The sequence below is a fragment of the Abrus precatorius genome, unplaced genomic scaffold (assembly GCF_003935025.1).
Source record: "Abrus precatorius isolate BTA unplaced genomic scaffold, Abrus_2018 Scaffold3, whole genome shotgun sequence".
NCBI lineage: Eukaryota > Viridiplantae > Streptophyta > Magnoliopsida > Fabales > Fabaceae > Abrus > Abrus precatorius.
The window spans coordinates 4920161-4936765 of NW_020874373.1; the positions used below are offsets into that span (position 1 = coordinate 4920161).

At 36.3% G+C, this 16605-nt stretch overlaps 3 protein-coding genes across 6 annotated transcripts; 2 read left to right on the forward strand and 1 right to left on the reverse strand.

Annotated features, from left to right (window-relative positions):
- The first annotated feature begins 343 nt into the window (after positions 1 to 343).
- LOC113861803 (ABC transporter B family member 11-like) lies at positions 344 to 5961 on the forward strand. Of its 2 annotated transcripts, XM_027494835.1 has the most exons (13): positions 344 to 851; positions 989 to 1043; positions 1162 to 1337; positions 1487 to 1708; positions 1797 to 2035; positions 2173 to 2698; positions 2800 to 3073; positions 3421 to 3574; positions 3614 to 4292; positions 4393 to 4659; positions 4751 to 5014; positions 5136 to 5429; positions 5574 to 5961. In XM_027494835.1, the coding sequence occupies exons 1-13, from the start codon at positions 549 to 551 to the stop codon at positions 5928 to 5930; spliced, it is 3810 nt and encodes a 1269-aa protein (XP_027350636.1). In that variant the 5' UTR covers positions 344 to 548; the 3' UTR covers positions 5931 to 5961. The 2 variants fall into 2 exon arrangements, with proteins under 2 accessions (XP_027350636.1, XP_027350635.1); XM_027494834.1 differs by having other exon boundaries at positions 3421 to 4292.
- A 1331-nt stretch (positions 5962 to 7292) lies between these two features.
- LOC113863411 (PSME3-interacting protein) lies at positions 7293 to 9725 on the reverse strand. Its single transcript, XM_027496980.1, has 7 exons — positions 9592 to 9725; positions 9402 to 9476; positions 9215 to 9272; positions 8844 to 8899; positions 8523 to 8585; positions 8262 to 8330; positions 7293 to 7667 (listed from the first exon to the last, which is right to left on the reverse strand). The coding sequence occupies exons 1-7, from the start codon at positions 9646 to 9648 to the stop codon at positions 7407 to 7409; spliced, it is 639 nt and encodes a 212-aa protein (XP_027352781.1). The 5' UTR covers positions 9649 to 9725; the 3' UTR covers positions 7293 to 7406.
- Positions 9726 to 10234: 509 nt separating this feature from the next.
- Positions 10235 to 15404, forward strand: LOC113860648 (protein transport protein SEC23-like). 3 transcript variants are annotated; one of them, XM_027493100.1, is made up of 6 exons: positions 10235 to 10642; positions 10776 to 11518; positions 11623 to 13443; positions 14326 to 14442; positions 14524 to 14595; positions 14746 to 15404. In XM_027493100.1, exons 2-6 carry the CDS (start codon positions 11045 to 11047, stop codon positions 14881 to 14883), a joined length of 2622 nt encoding a protein of 873 aa, XP_027348901.1. In that variant the 5' UTR covers positions 10235 to 10642; positions 10776 to 11044; the 3' UTR covers positions 14884 to 15404. The 3 variants fall into 3 exon arrangements, with proteins under 3 accessions (XP_027348901.1, XP_027348903.1, XP_027348902.1); XM_027493102.1 differs by having other exon boundaries at positions 10333 to 10642; positions 14676 to 15254; XM_027493101.1 differs by having other exon boundaries at positions 10338 to 11518.
- The last annotated feature ends 1201 nt before the right edge of the window (positions 15405 to 16605 follow it).

A 16605-nucleotide genomic window follows, 5' to 3' on the forward strand; every position in this document is an offset into this window, starting at 1 on the left:
GCTGCTGTTTCTAAGAAAAATTATTGCATTCTACAAGAAATGTAGTTGACTAGAGTTTGATGTGGATTGATGAGCAAAACACGTTTTTTATTTTTTATTTTAAATCCTGTGGGATAGAAAAATCTTGGTCCTTTTGTTTCAGCCTTGGGGTACTTTCGTAAAGCACACATTGCAAATTTTCTACTGTGCTTTTTGTTGCTTTACGTTTGTCAGTGCTTGAAGTTTCATATTTAATAAAACCGTTTGGTAATTCTGTTAAAAAATAACAAATGGGTCCTAAGTTTGATTGTTCAGCTTTAAAAGGACTTGTATTGTAGAATTCAGTTGCATTCAAGAAAGAAAAGCTAAGAAAATATTTCATTGAGCTGTTTAGCTTGGTTCAACCTCACTCTCATAGTTTTTAAGGAGTGATGGATATGTTTGTTATTGCAATCCATTGAGGTCTGATTTGAACCTTTTGGGGTGGTAAGCTTTCTGAGTTGTTAATCTTGTGTATCAAAACTGTGTTACGTAGGTGGAGAGGGTAGAAGTCACTTATATCTTATAAGATGAGGCATGAGAATGGCACTGATGAAGAAGATCATAAACATGATGAGACAACCGCAGCAGAGAGCAGCACAAACGGGGAAGAGAGTGAAAAGAGCAAACAGAAAGAAAAGGCTGAAACTGTCCCATATCACAGGCTGTTCTCATTTGCAGATTCCACTGATATAATTTTGATGGTTGTTGGCACCATTGGAGCAATTGGAAATGGTTTGGGGATGCCTCTCATGACATTGCTGTTCGGTCAAATGATTGATAGCTTTGGAAATAATCAATTTAGCCCTGATATTGTCAAAGAAGTTTCCAAGGTAAAATGAGGGAACTAAATAGAATTCTACACTTCTTACCTTTTAAATGAGAAAAGTATAGATAATATAAACTTGGCTTTATTTCATGACATTTAAATGTGCAGATGTCATGACTTGGTTACTTGTTAAAATTGCAGGTTGCTCTGAAATTTGTATACTTGGGAATAGGCACTGGTGTGGCTGCTTTCCTCCGTAAGTGTATTCTCTAATTAAGATCACTTCAGTTTTCATTATACCTCAATATATTAAATTATAAGAGTTTACATGAGAAATGGACACTGAACTATAAAAAAATCATTTCAATTTTCAGAGGTGGCTTGCTGGATGGTCACAGGGGAAAGGCAGGCTGCAAGAATTAGGAGCTTGTATTTGAAAACTATACTAAGACAAGATATTGCTTTCTTTGATAAGGAAACTAACGCTGGAGAGGTGATAGGGAGAATGTCAGGTGACACTATTCTCATACAAGATGCCATGGGTGAGAAGGTACTAACTAGTAACTACTACTACTACACATTAAAAATAGTTGCATGAAAGACTTGAATGCAATTTAAGAGCAAAAGCGACTTTGAATTCTTTTGTTACAGCTGCTTTTCCATATTGTCCATTTATTGAACACTTTCTTGCTTAAACAGGTTGGGAGATTTCTGCAGCTAGTAGCAACATTTATTGGGGGCTTTGTGATAGCATTTATCAAAGGGTGGCTTCTTACTGTTGTCATGTTATCCACTCTTCCACTTCTTGTTGCAGCTGGTGCTGCTATGGCCGTTATCATAGGAAAGACAGCTTCCCGAGGTCAAACTGCGTATGCAAAAGCTGCACATGTAGTTGAACAGACAATAGGCTCAATAAGAACTGTATGTTGTTAAAACTAAAATTTTCCTGTGAAATTCTGTAACTTCTCATTATGCCTATATTATTTTCTCTCTTGCTGTATATTTACAGGTTGCATCCTTTACTGGGGAAAAGCAAGCAGTATCTAGTTACAAGAAATTTCTTGCACATGCTTACAAATCAGGAGTTCATGAAGGTTTTGTAGCTGGAATGGGTCTTGGCATTGTTATGTTAGTTATTTTCTGTGGTTATGCTTTGGCTGTATGGTTTGGTGCAAAGATGGTGATGGAAAAAGGATATGGTGGGGGCACTGTGGTCAATGTGATTGTTGCAGTGCTAAATGCTTCCATGTAAGTAGAGTGAAGTTTATATATTTCATTTCGTAATGAAGTTTACTAAAACCAACACAACCACACATGGCAAGAGATAAAGTAGATGCATACTTCACAACTTATTAACATAATTTTTCATATGGTCTATGTCTTAGGTCTCTTGGCCAGGCATCTCCATCCATGAGTGCTTTTGCTGCGGGTCAAGCAGCAGCTTATAAAATGTTTCAGACAATTGAGAGAAAGCCAGAGATTGATGCTTATGACCCAAATGGTAAGACACTAGAGGACATTCATGGTGAAATCCATTTAAGGGATGTTTATTTCAGTTATCCAGCCAGACCTGAAGAGTTAATATTCAATGGATTCTCTCTTCATATACCTAGTGGCACCACTGCAGCTTTGGTAGGACAAAGTGGAAGTGGGAAGTCTACGGTTATCAGTTTGATAGAAAGATTCTATGATCCCCAAGCAGGTGAAGTTCTTATTGATGGAACTAACGTGAAAGAATTTCAGCTTAGATGGATCAGAGGAAAAATTGGCCTTGTCAGCCAGGAGCCAGTGTTGTTTGCATCTAGCATAAATGATAATATTGCATATGGAAAAGAGGGAGCAACGATTGAAGAGATAAGAGCTGCAACTGAACTTGCAAATGCTGCTAAATTCATTGACAAACTACCACAGGTTCTAGTTTGTAGCCATTTTCTACTAGTTCGTAGTTTTTTTGTGATTTGTGATCTTGAAACTTGTGTAGTAATCTCAACCTTTATACCTCTTGCATCCAGGGATTGGACACAATGGTTGGTGAGCATGGAACTCAACTATCCGGTGGACAGAAGCAGCGCATTGCCATTGCAAGAGCAATCCTGAAAGATCCAAGAATTCTACTTCTAGATGAAGCTACGAGTGCACTTGATGCTGAGTCTGAAAGGATAGTGCAACAAGCTCTGGATAGGATTATGGTCAACAGGACTACTGTTATTGTTGCGCATCGCTTGAGCACAGTGAGGAATGCTGATATGATCGCTGTAATTCATAGAGGAAAAATGGTTGAGAAAGGTATGAAAAAAGTTATATAAGACTTGGCTTCTGTCATTGAGTTGTCAACCATTGATCATAATATATGCATTTTACACCGTGATCCCAAATTTCTGTCTTTCTAAAACTCCTTATTTATTTATATATGTTATTATTTGAAACAATTCAGTAACTACTTGAGGGATGATTAACTCCAATTATGGAGGAAAAATTAGGCATTTCTTGGTATCATGAACTATTATTGTCTTTCTTGAACCCAAGCAACACTGATCCTAGAACATAACAAGCTACAAATAGAAAGTCTAAAGTTCAAATTATGAGTCTTTTTGTTTTTAAATATTTCACTATAGCTTGTATTTATTAATCAGGAACACACATAGAATTAATCAAGGATCCTGAAGGAGCTTACTCTCAACTTATACGTTTACAAGAAGGAAGCAAGAAGGAATCAGAAGAAACAACGGACAATCAAAACAAGAGGGAACTTTCCTCAGAATCCTTTACAAAGTTGAGTCAAAGGCGGTCTTTTCAAAGATCAGGATCATCTGTTGGAAATAGTAGCCGCCACTCATTTTCAATTTCATTTGGTTTACCTACAGGAGTTAACATCCCCGATCCTGCTGATCTTGAACTTGAAACTTTAGAGCCTAAAGAACAATCCCCAGAAGTGCCAATCCAGCGTCTTGCTTCTCTGAACAAGCCAGAGATTCCTGTGCTTCTGATTGGATGTGTAGCTGCCATAGCAAATGGTACCATATTTCCAATATTTGGTGTGTTACTCTCCCGTGTTATCAAAACATTTTTTGAACCATTTCCGGAGATGAAAAAGGACTCCAAGTTTTGGGCACTCATGTTTGTGACCCTTGGAGTTGGATCTTTAGTGGCTATTCCAGCTCGAGGTTACTTCTTCTCTATGGCTGGCAGTAAGTTAATCCAACGTATTAGACTCATCTGTTTTGAGAAGGTGATCAACATGGAGGTTGGTTGGTTTGATGAGCCTGAGCACTCTAGTGGTGTAATTGGTGCAAGGCTCTCAGCAGATGCTGCATCTGTGCGTGCCCTTGTTGGTGATGCTCTGGGACTACTGGTTCAAAATATAGCAACAGCATTGGCAGGTTTGATTATTGCTTTCACTGCATGCTGGCAATTGGCATTGATTATTCTTGTCTTGGTTCCCCTCATTGGAATGAATGGCTATGTTCAAATGAAATTCATGAAGGGGTTTAGTGCAGATGCAAAGGTGAGCTTCTTTTCCATAAATTTTATGCAATGCTACCTAAGTAACTGCATACTTCAGATTTTGCAACAAAGTCTGACTAATGAAATACAAATTGATGCAGATGATGTATGAGGAAGCAAGCCAAGTTGCTAATGATGCAGTTGGAAGCATAAGAACAGTAGCTTCTTTTTGTGCTGAAGAGAAAGTTATGGAACTGTACAAGAAGAAATGTGAAGGTCCCATGGAAACTGGGATACGACAAGGCTTGATCAGTGGAACAGGATTTGGGGTTTCATTTTTCTTGCTCTTCTGTGTCTATGCAACCAATTTCTATGCTGGAGCCAGATTTGTGGGAGCTGGCAAAGCATCATTCTCAAATGTTTTCCAGGTACCAACTCTTCAATACTTGTCCAACATTAATTCTCATCTTGTGGGGAAAGTGAGAAAGCTTTACATTTTCTGTTTAAAATGCTTTGCAGGTTTTCTTTGCTTTAACTATGGCATCTATTGGAATTTCCCAATCAAGCTCCCTTGCTCCTGATTCAAGCAAAGCCAAGATAGCCACCGCTTCCATATTTAGAATAATGGATAGAAAATCAAAGATAGACCCAAGTGATGAGTCTAGTGGCACATTGGATAATGTAAAGGGAGAAATAGAGCTTCGTCATGTAAGCTTTAAGTATCCATCTAGGCCAGATATACAGATTTTTCGAGACCTAAGCTTGACTATCCATTCTGGCAAGGTAAAAATTCAAGGACTTTATTAATTATTGTTATTCAATATTCATAAACTCCATTCCACCTCACCTAGTAGCTGAAAATGCATGTTTCAACTAACAGTTCCAATCTTATTTGATGTTTCAGACTGTGGCCCTTGTTGGTGAAAGTGGAAGTGGGAAATCCACAGTGATTGCCTTGTTACAAAGATTTTATGATCCTGATTCTGGTCAAATTACACTTGATGGAATACAAATTCAGAATTTACAACTCAAGTGGTTAAGGCAGCAGATGGGACTTGTAAGCCAAGAGCCAGTGTTGTTCAATGACACCATCCGTGCCAATATTGCATATGGAAAGAACGGGAATGCCACTGAAGCAGAAATCATAACTGCAGCAGAACTGGCCAATGCACATGGTTTTATCAGTGGCTTACAACAGGTAAAAACTAAACACACTGCTATACATTTTTTTTTCAGCTTTATTATGTTTTTGCAATAGTTTCAAACACTGTCTTATTGGGCTAACTGTTCACATACGCAAATGTGACTGAACTTTTTGTATTTGTCTTTTCTCCTATGAAAGGGTTACGATACAGTAGTGGGTGAAAGAGGGATCCAGCTATCTGGTGGGCAAAAGCAACGGATAGCCATTGCACGTGCCATAATAAAAAGTCCAAAGATATTGCTACTAGATGAAGCCACTAGTGCACTAGATGCTGAGTCAGAGAGAGTTGTTCAAGATGCATTAGACAAAGTGATGGTGAATAGGACCACTGTGGTTGTGGCACATCGTTTATCTACAATAAAGAATGCAGATGTGATTGCAGTGGTAAAAAATGGAATTATAGTGGAGAAAGGTAGGCATGACACGCTCATTAACATCAAGGATGGATCTTACGCTTCCTTAGTGCAACTTCATACAAGTGCTAAAACAGCGTGATAGTATATTATATTTCTTTTTTTTTTCGTGAACAAAGTTTCCCTCTTTCCACTTCAGTTTTGTGAAGTCAATAAAAGGGTTATAGTTTACCCTTGCTTCCCTTTTTCATGGAAGAAAATTCATTCATGTTCTTAGTAGTGTAAATGAGGAAGAACTAATAGATGATGATGACTAAGGAGTGAAAAACTAAGAAATTGTACATTGACGTAACAGCTTGTTAGAGATATAGTAACTACTTTTACAAGTGTCGATGTAATGCATGATGAAAAAGTCGAATAATTAATGTGGTATGTAACAGCTTGTTGGAAATTCCTTAGTTGTGGCCTGTTATTGCTGGCTATGTACCCTCGCCTCAATACTTGCCCAACATGTTCGTTCAAATAATATAAACTGTTTGACCAGAGAGAGAGAAAGATTAAAAACTGAAAATAACAAGATTAGCTTATGACAAGAAATTGGTCGAAAATCAAGTTTGGACAGCATGAATCAATTCTAAGTGTTATATCAACTACTATAAATCTTAAGAAAATGCTTTTTTTTTTCAACAAGAGTTGTCGTTAAATGTGAGACCAACATAAATTCAATTAATCTAAGCAAACCTTTATATTATTTCCAAACACATTAATTCTTTAAACGTCAATTTTTAAAAAGGAATTTTACTAAAATTTAAACTAAGTAGACGTTAAATCAAGATAAGTCCAAGGAAGGAGCCAACATAACTAAAATTGACAATTTTCCACGTCATCTAAAGGTGTAACGCTGATAATAAAGTGTGAAAATTAGTCAAACCCAATAAAATAATCCGAACAACTCAGCGTCTGTTTGTATATTTTATAGAATTGATTTTGTTTGAAGTCAAAATTTATCAAAAATCATAACATTTATTTTTAATTGAAAATCAATTATTTTCTCACTAACGTCAAAATAAACAAGGTGTCAACGACTCAAGGTCAACTTCGGACAAGTAAAATGCTTCATCGTATTATTCCGTTAGCAATCATGAATCAAAATTGGAAAGTGCGTCTCTTTTATTTTGAAGATTTCGGCTACCAATATTTAGTTTAATGTTATCCAAGTGACATGGGTAGCAATCATCTCACGTTTTTGCTAGGAGATACTCGCAATCAAGATAAACCACTGCTCTTTCTCATTCCCAAGCCCAAACTCTTCAGTTTTGCAATCGTTTGGAGAGTCATTCTAGCAGACGCGTTTTAAACTTTTCTTAATGTAATAGGCTATCATTTATTACATAAGAAACTTTTCTTTTATTGCTTCAAAAAGGTGTGCAGATAACTATTTCCGAAGTGTTTATGAATCTACGATGCCTTTTAGGCATTTGATGCCACGGTGAACGCGGTGGTTTCCGCCATCCTGAATATAATATATGCATGAAGAAGCATGGGTGCTATAAAAAGGAAAATGAAGACCACAAGAAAAAAGAAAGGGAAATCATGTAACATCTCAAAACATATCAAATTACAAGTCATCATCACTTTCGTCACTGTATTGAACAAGGCCAGTTGGGGCAAGTTCACGGGAATTATCAGCTTGGCCATTCAATGACTGCACTGGTTCTAAAGACTTACTCTTATCATTCACAGTAGTGTTTCCTGCCTTTGAAGAATCCTCAGCATTTCCTTCATCCACCTTGGCTTTTTTAGTTTGGGGCTTGACTTTTATAATCATGCCTAATGGGCGAGAGGCTGGATTCTTCTTTCCAATGCCAGATTTTTCTTCCTGCATGGATAAAAATGTTGGTGAAAACAATAAAAATAGCAATAGCTGCAACACACATCATTTCTTATTTGAAACTGCATGCAATTTTGAAATTAATAAATGAAACACCCCTTCAGAAGCCGGCAGTTGAAGGATTACAAATTATGGCTTCTGCTTACAGTTTAGACGTACAAACAGTAAGAGTAACATAAAAAAAAAAGAAGCTTAATTATACTTTTAGTCCTTTTACTGTAACTAATGAGAGATTTTAGTCCTCCAATAATTTTTTGAGCAATTTAATTACTCAATTTTTTTAATTGCTACAGTCAACTCCTATAAAAAAACAGCCTTCAGTTGTGAGATTAGAAACCTGCCAAAAATAATTGCTCGTATAAACATTAAAATTTCAGATTTTAGAAAACAGAACTCCAGGAAGGAAAATAACAATAGACACATGTTGGTATGAATGCCTGGCAGAAGCCAAACTCTTCCAAGTTCCAGGTAGTCTAGTATTCAAAAATCTTATTCAGCACGATAGACCTCAATATTGGGGTAAAAAAATTATTGTAGGAATCAGGAAATCAGTTGCAACATTATTCTATGGATATGACCTACCTGGAGCTTAGGTAAAGGGGTTTTTTCCTTAACTTCGTGCACAATGTTGGACTGCGCTGCCACTGCTGCCTGAAATCACAACATACAAAAACAATTTAGTTAGAAAACTGTTTACCAAATAATCGACCCATGCTAAATTCACATCAGCAATAGCAAGTACAAAATCATTTCAAGGGAAGATTAAATTAAAAGTACAAAGAATTCGCCTATTGTTATTTATATAGAAGCATTATCATCATACAGTAGATGTCATGACTTAACTTGAAAGCTACGGATTTGCTCGGCTTCCTCGTCTGCCACTTTTTGATCATATTCCCTTCTTGACTGAAATTGGAATTAATATCAGAAAAAAGAAAAAGCAATTAAATAACCTCTGCATAAACAATTTGTTCAAATATGTCTTTTGTTCTCTGTAACGTTAAATGTCATAAATCGTTTGCAAACTATTGAAAATAGCTGTCTGTAAAACAATTGAAGCAAAGGACATAGCCAATCATATACAAATTTATACTAGACACTTCCAGATTCCATCCATGGAAATTTCATGAAACAAAATGCTGTAAAAATAAAAGCAAAACTCACTGCTTCATAATTATCAAGAAATTCAGTCTCGTCTTCATCTAAAGCTTTAGGTGGTCCTGTGATAATTATAGTCGGGGTCAAGATTCAATCCGGAATAAAAACAAAAGAAAACCGTGTAGAAAAGAGAAACTGAACATTTTGAACATGAGTCAAACAATTAGCCTAAAGTATGCCTATCTCGAAAGGGCCAACACCAGGGAAGCATGAAATATTCAACAATTCCAACATTACAAGCTGTGTTTGGCAGCTGGCATTGCCACATACTATATCACATTCAATTAATGTGAAGAGCAAGAAGTTGCACGGCTGTCCTAATTGCTAAGGTGAAGACAAATTATCATAGGTGTGCTAAATGCTAGTTCAATACTCACTGTGCTTGAATCTTTCATTAAATTCCGCATCCTTCTTGTCCTTATTCTCCTTCAGAATCTGCACTCGAAAGCTTGATTAGTAAGTAATTGCCTCACAATCAATTTTACCATTGTTCCCGAATAACCCTAACTTTCTTACTGAGAATTATGAAGCAAATTTTGCATTACAATAAGTGAGAAAGCAAACCTCGTAGAGAGGTCTATCCCTCTGAGCAGTGCCGTCGTCAACTCGTTCTCCCCTTGTTCTTTTTGCTTCTACCAACTGTTCCAACACAATTAATTGATCAAGCAATAATCGCTAACGAAACCCTAATTTATGTATAATTCATGGATTTGAGATTGAAGTATGAGTTCGAGACTTAAGAGAGTTTATTTACTTGATCTTCGGAGACAAAGTTCATAATCCTGACAGGACGATCCGAATTTTCATCCATGGCTTCGAGTTTTTCGAACTGCAACTGAAACTACACCAAAACTTCAATGCCGAAAAGACAACGATGAATGAAGCCTTGGCCTGTTCCGTTGAGTTAAAATTTGGGCTCATTTCAGAAACGAATTTTCTAAAAATAATAAAATATTGTGGAGCCAATTTTTATTTTTTTTTTATAAATTTAATACTTTAAAAACATTAAATGTTATAATTTTGATAAAAACATTATTTATAAATTTTTAATATATATTTGAGGACAGATATTTGAAAATTCATTTTAAAAATATTTTTTACAGAATATTTTCTAGCATCTTCATTCTCTTGATGATGATATATTTGAACTTTTCTTACTTCGAGCTACTATTACTTAGGAGAGTTTTTCTTTTTATATTTTCTCTTTATTTAGACTTTTTAGCTTCTTTTGTTATAAAAAAGAATTTACTTTTTCATTAATTAACTTTTAAATGTTATTATTTTGATAAATAAATTAAAATTGTATTATCATTGTAAAAAGACTTAAAAGATATATTTGAAAAAAAATTGTAGTTTTACGGTAATATATTGCTCTTAATTTCATGTAGACGACTTTGTATCCGTTTGGGCACGTGGTTTTAGCCTTGTGGAGGTCACGTGAGAAATCTTGGTGGGAGGAGGTGTCGCAGGTAGCAACTAGCAAGTGCCAAAAAGTAAACGAAAGAAATACGAAGAAGGGGGAAGGAACATGTAAGAGGGAAAACCGAGGTTTCACTGCGTGGCGCGCCGTTGTTTTTTGTGTGTGAAAACACAAACTCACCCTCCCCAATCCAATTCCAATTATGGAGGGAGTGAGATTGAGAGGGGACATGACATTAGTATAACACAGCAACACCGTTTTCCCTTTCCCCAATCCCTATTCCAATTCGGGACTCGGAATTATCAACAAGAGTCAACAATTTTGATACTTCCCCTTTCACCATTGCTTCTTTTTTCATTCCCTTAACCTTTTTCGTCTCTCTCAGGTACGTATTTTTATTTTCTTTCACCACTTCTTTTCGACCAAATCTTGATCTTCATTCCAAACCCTAGTTCTTTTCATGAATTTGGGATCTTTTTCTTTTCTCATCGTCCTGGGTGTTCAATTTCAATCTGCAGAGGGGATCTCTGAGCTGCTGAGATTGATTGGTAGTTGGTGATTGGGCATTCACCTCAATTTGTTCAGAAGACTCTCATTCCGAGGGTTTTATGGTCTCTGTAAATTCCGAGGAGTAAAATTAGGATCTTGATTAGGGTCTCTATGTTTTCTTGGTAGTATTGGTTTTTTTTACACTTCCCACGATCATCAATTGTGTACATTTTGTAAAGTTTACTTCTTGATATTGGGGTCGTGAGTGTTTTTGTGTTTGTGATTTCCTTGATTCTCAATGGCTAACCCAACACAACCTAATGTTGGGTTCACCCCTTCAACCCCAGACAGAGAGAGTTCACACCCTGAGAAGAGTCCAATTCTGCCTCCTCCAAGTTTTGTAACCCCACCTGGATTTCCTCCACCAAAATTACATTTACAACAAGATCAAGCTTCTTCACGCTCCATTAAGAACCCAAACGCTTTATCACCAGCCAATGGGGTTGCAACTGGCAATTCTGTTCCTCACCTGAGCATCCCTCCTGGGCCCCCGGTCTTTACATCGCCTGTACGTCCGGCGGCTGTTCCTTTTCGCACGTCACCTGCGTCGCCTCAGCCACTTGCATTTTCTTCAGGCTCTTCTTTGCCAACTTCATCATCGCCACCACAGTTTTCAAATGGATCATTTGATTTGCAGCAACAGGTTTCTGATAGTATAGAGGACCATGTTCCTGGTGGGGAGTCATCCATTGTTCTTTTTTCAGCTCATAAGGTATATTTTGGTTTGCTTTAATTTATAATCAAGGCATGGGATTTTACATTGAATTACTATTTTCTATGCTCAAATATATAAACTCCCTTTCCTTTGATAAGTAGGTATTGAAACAGAAGAAGCAAGCTAATGTACCCAGTTTGGGTTTTGGGGCATTGGTTTCTCCTGGGAGGAATGTCTCAACAGGCCCTCAGGTAATACAGCGTGATCCTCATCGCTGCCAAAACTGTGGGGCTTATGCAAATATATATTGCAACATTTTGCTTGGATCAGGCCAGTGGCAGTGTGTTATATGTCGGAAACTGAATGGAAGTGAAGCTGAGTACATTGCACATAGCAAGGAAGATCTTCGCAGATTTTCAGAATTATCATCACCCACGTTTGACTATGTTCAAACTGGGAACAAGAGACCTGGTTTTGTTCCTGTTTCAGATTCCAGAATGTCTGCCCCAATTGTTCTTGTTATAGATGAATGTTTAGACGAGCCTCATTTACAACATTTACAGAGCTCTTTGCATGCTTTTGTCGATTCTCTCCCACCAACAACAAGGTTAGGAATTGTACTATATGGTCGTACTGTATCGGTCTATGATCTTTCAGAAGAGTCAATTGCATCTGCTGATGTGCTTCCTGGGGACAAATCACCAAGTCAAGAATCTTTGAAAGCATTGATTTATGGTACTGGCATATACTTGTCACCAATGCATACTTCGCTGACTGTTGCACATTCCATATTTTCATCATTGAGTTCATACAAGTTGAAAATACCAGAAGCTTCCAGAGATCGGTGCCTAGGAACTGCTGTTGAGGTTGCTCTTGCTATAATTCAGGGCCCATCCGCTGATCTGTCCCGAGGGGTAGTCAAAAGGTCAGGGGGCAATAGTAGAATTATTGTCTGTGCTGGTGGACCGAACACTTATGGGCCTGGATCTGTTCCTCATTCTTTTAATCACCCTAATTATCCTTACATGGAAAAAACAGCAATTAAATGGATGGAGAATCTTGGTCGTGAGGCTCATCGACACAGTACTATAATTGATATTTTATGTGCTGGGACATGCCCTGTAAGAGTTCCTGTCTTACATCCTCTTGCAAAAGCATCAGGTGGTGTTTTGGTTCTCCATGATGATTTTGGGGAAGCCTTTGGTGTTAATTTGCAAAGAGCATCTGCCAGATCAGCAGGCTCTCATGGTTTGTTAGAATTGCGCATGTCAGATGATATTCTCATTACCCAAGTTGTGGGTCCTGGGGAAGAGTCACATGTAGATACCCACGAAACATTTAAAAACGATGCTGCTCTTTATATTCAAATGCTGAGTGTTGAAGAAACACAAAGTTTCTCTCTCTCAATGGAAACTAAAGGAGATATCAAAAGTGATTTTGTCTTTTTCCAGTTTGCAATTCAGTATTCAAATGTGTATCAAGCTGATGTGTCGAGGGTCATTACTGTTAGACTGCCAACGGTGGATAGCATATCTGGATATCTTGAGAGTGTTCAGGATGAAGTGGCTGCTGTCCTCATTGCAAAAAGAACTCTGTTACGAGCCAAAAATCATTCTGATGCAATTGATATGCAAGCAACAATAGAGGAAAGAATCAAGGATATTGCTCTAAAATTTGGCTCCCAGTTACCTAAATCAAAACTTCATTGCTTCCCAAAGGAGCTTTCTCTCCTACCGGAGCTCCTTTTCCATCTCCGGAGAGGACCACTATTGGGAAGCATTATTGGCCATGAAGATGAGAGGTCTGTGCTGAGGAATCTGTTTCTGAATGCATCCTTTGATCTATCACTCAGAATGGTGGCTCCTCGTTGTCTAATGCACAGGGAGGGGGGAACTTTTGAGGAACTGCCGGCCTATGATCTGGCGATGCAGTCTGATGCTGCTGTTGTGCTTGACCATGGCACTGATGTGTTCATTTGGCTGGTATGCCTCCTATTACCTGTTCTAGCATGATATTTTCTTAGTTGGAAATGTGGTAAATTACTTAGTCTTTATCTTCATGTTTTATTTTTTTTGGTGGTGGTGGTGGTTAGGGGAGGGGGTATGTTATGTCAATCAATTATTATTACTGTACTGCTTCTACTGCCAAAGATGGTCAAGTTTTCAAATTAGCTTCCTGCCAGGTATAACCAATAAAAACAAAAGGCTAGTTTTCTTGGTAATGGATTACATTAGGAAACGTAGAATCCATATTGATCACAGTTGATAATGATGTACAATAGTTTGTAGTGCAATAGCACTGAGCTACAGGCAGTACATAAATGCTTTGGCCCTTTCTCCCTTGTCTTTTATCTTTCTTTCTTCTCTTCTGTATTGTTTTTTCCCAGCATTTTCTGCCATCAGGCCAGTGGCTGCTGTTGCTGACTACAGCTGTGGCTGGTGGCAGCCAAGGGTGTTCAAACTGGCTACCCATACTCAGGAAAAGAAACTCCTAATTCCCAAACTCTTACAACTTTGACTTTTTTATGATATGTTGCATGTTTATGCTTAAAGCATTTGGATCATGATTGATTGCTGGAGTCAACTGTTATGCTTTAAGTCGGAGTGCATTTTATTGTACAATTGTTGTTATTAGCATCTTTTTGTTATTTGAATTATATTAAAAATGTTCTGTGTGCCAAAAATTTCTGCTGGGCCTGGTGGTGTGGCGTGATTGATTTTTTAAAATTTTTGGGACTTAAAAGTGTTTGACCCATACAATTTTGAAGACTAACCTGGGGGTTTATGTTGCAGTTTTTATAACATATTTGCTGTGTCTCTAGTTTTTATAACATATTTTTTCTAATATTGGTGGGTGGACCTTAGGGTGCTGAACTTGCAGCTGACGAGGGACGAAGTGCTTCTGCTCTAGCTGCATGCAGGACATTGGCTGAAGAGTTGACCGAGTACCGTTTTCCAGCTCCTCGTATCCTTGCATTCAAGGTTAATTTTCTTCACTTCACACTTCACACCCAATTTCATCTTCTGCTTATAAGGGTAATTGATAGTTTATAGTTGAAACAGGAGGGTAGCTCCCAGGCTCGATATTTTGTGTCTCGTCTCATTCCAGCTCACAAGGATCCACCTTATGAGCAGGTGAAACAGCACTAGCTCTTTATTCTTTACTGCAAACTCAAATATGTTGTTTGTCTCATTGACTGAAGTTCTCTGTGTAGTATTCATTTTGTGGCCTTTTTGCAACTCTTTTTCGAACCAAGGACATTTCAAGATGCAACTTTTTTGCAGGAGGCAAGATTCCCGCAACTTAGAACGTTGACATCAGAACAACGGACGAAACTGAAAAGCAGTTTTGTTCACTTCGATGATCCCAGTTTCTGCGAATGGATGCGAAGTTTGAAAGTGGTGCCACCCCAACCAAGCTGATGACCAGTCTGCTTTAGGTGATTTGGTGGGTTTGATTTATGAGACTTAAAAAGAAAGGGTGTTGAGTGCTGCATCTTTCATCCAAGTTTGTTTGCATGATTTCTGGAGAATACAATGAGAACTTGCTGATGCCCCCAAGACTCTTGCTTCAGTGCTGCTTCCCATTCATTTTTGTTCACTTCCGAGAAACGTCTGAAAAGTTTCGAGCTTCAATTTTATTTTTTTAGTGGGGGTGGGGTTGATTGTGACAAAGAAAATTTTCACATTTTTCGTTTCAGATGTTACCATAGAGCAATAAAAGGAGTTCTCTTTATTTATATATTTAGCACATAATGCTTGTCAATGGTTTTCTTTAATCTCTTTTTTTTTTGGGTAGGTGTTTCTTTAATCTCTTAGAATGTGTTTAGGAAATTGTTTTGATTTATAAACGACTTTTTTTTTATTCAAATTTATAAAATAAATATGGGGTTGCTTATTGCGTGCCCAAGAATATATGACATGAAGTAAAGATACAAATATTTTATAAGAAAGGGAAATGTCTATTATATTGAAAATATTAAAGTTGTTAAATGTTTATTTCTTTATGCAATCTAAGGTAATTATTATAATATATTCAATGTTTTTATACTATTCTATTCTTTAATATATAATAGCAAGCATTTAACTGTTTGTATAATAAATTTAAATGCATGATTATTTTTTAAATTACATTAAATTAAATCAGTTTAAGATTAGTGTAGTTTGCCATCTTGATAGAATATTGAGACTGAACAAGCTTGGAATGGGAACATGATTGCATAAACAAAGGGAAATACAAAATGAGCAGAGCACAAAATATACAAATTTTAATATTTTCATGAATATCTGAAACTACTAGTCAATTTAAGTTTTTTAGTAAAACTTTCTAGCGTAACTATTTCATCGTCCTTATACAATTAAGCTGGGGCACAGGTGTATATGCCACACGAGATCTTCTATAAGATATCAACATTAATTATTTTAATTTTTTTAATGTGTACTTAACAATACATGATAAAAAAAATTAATAAATAATATTTTTTAAAAATCATAATATTTAATATTATTAATATATTAAATTTAACAATATCATATAATTTTTAATAAAAATTATGATATATAAATTCTTATTATTTATTTTTAAATGTGTATTAAAAAAATTTATTAATTATTATTAGGAAGGATAATGAGTAAAGTACTTTATGGATAATTGTAAAATTTATCACAAATACAAGTATGAACAAATATATACAAATTTTAATTGAAATAAGTGCAGGTTGGATACCTAAGTACTCACCATGTCTCATCCTGCATATATATATATATATATATATATATATATATATATATTATGTTGCTTATGTGAGAGAGACCTTAACACAAAAACTTAGGATAAGAGAGAATTATGGTTAATATTTAATACTTTATATATTTGGCTAGATTATTTCTGTGTTTATTGACAATTATATAACCATATAAGTTGTTCTACAACTTACCTTATTGAGAGTTGTGTTTTAAAAGTGTGACTTACAAAAAAATATTTAACCTATCACTTTTTATAAAATTTAGTTTATTCTAATTTCATATAATCTTATTTGAATAATTTTTTACTTATAATGGAACAATTAAGAATTTAAGAAAATAAAAATCTAACTTACTTTTAACTTTTAGAAAGTTTTTGTGAATGTTTTTGTAAAATTTTGG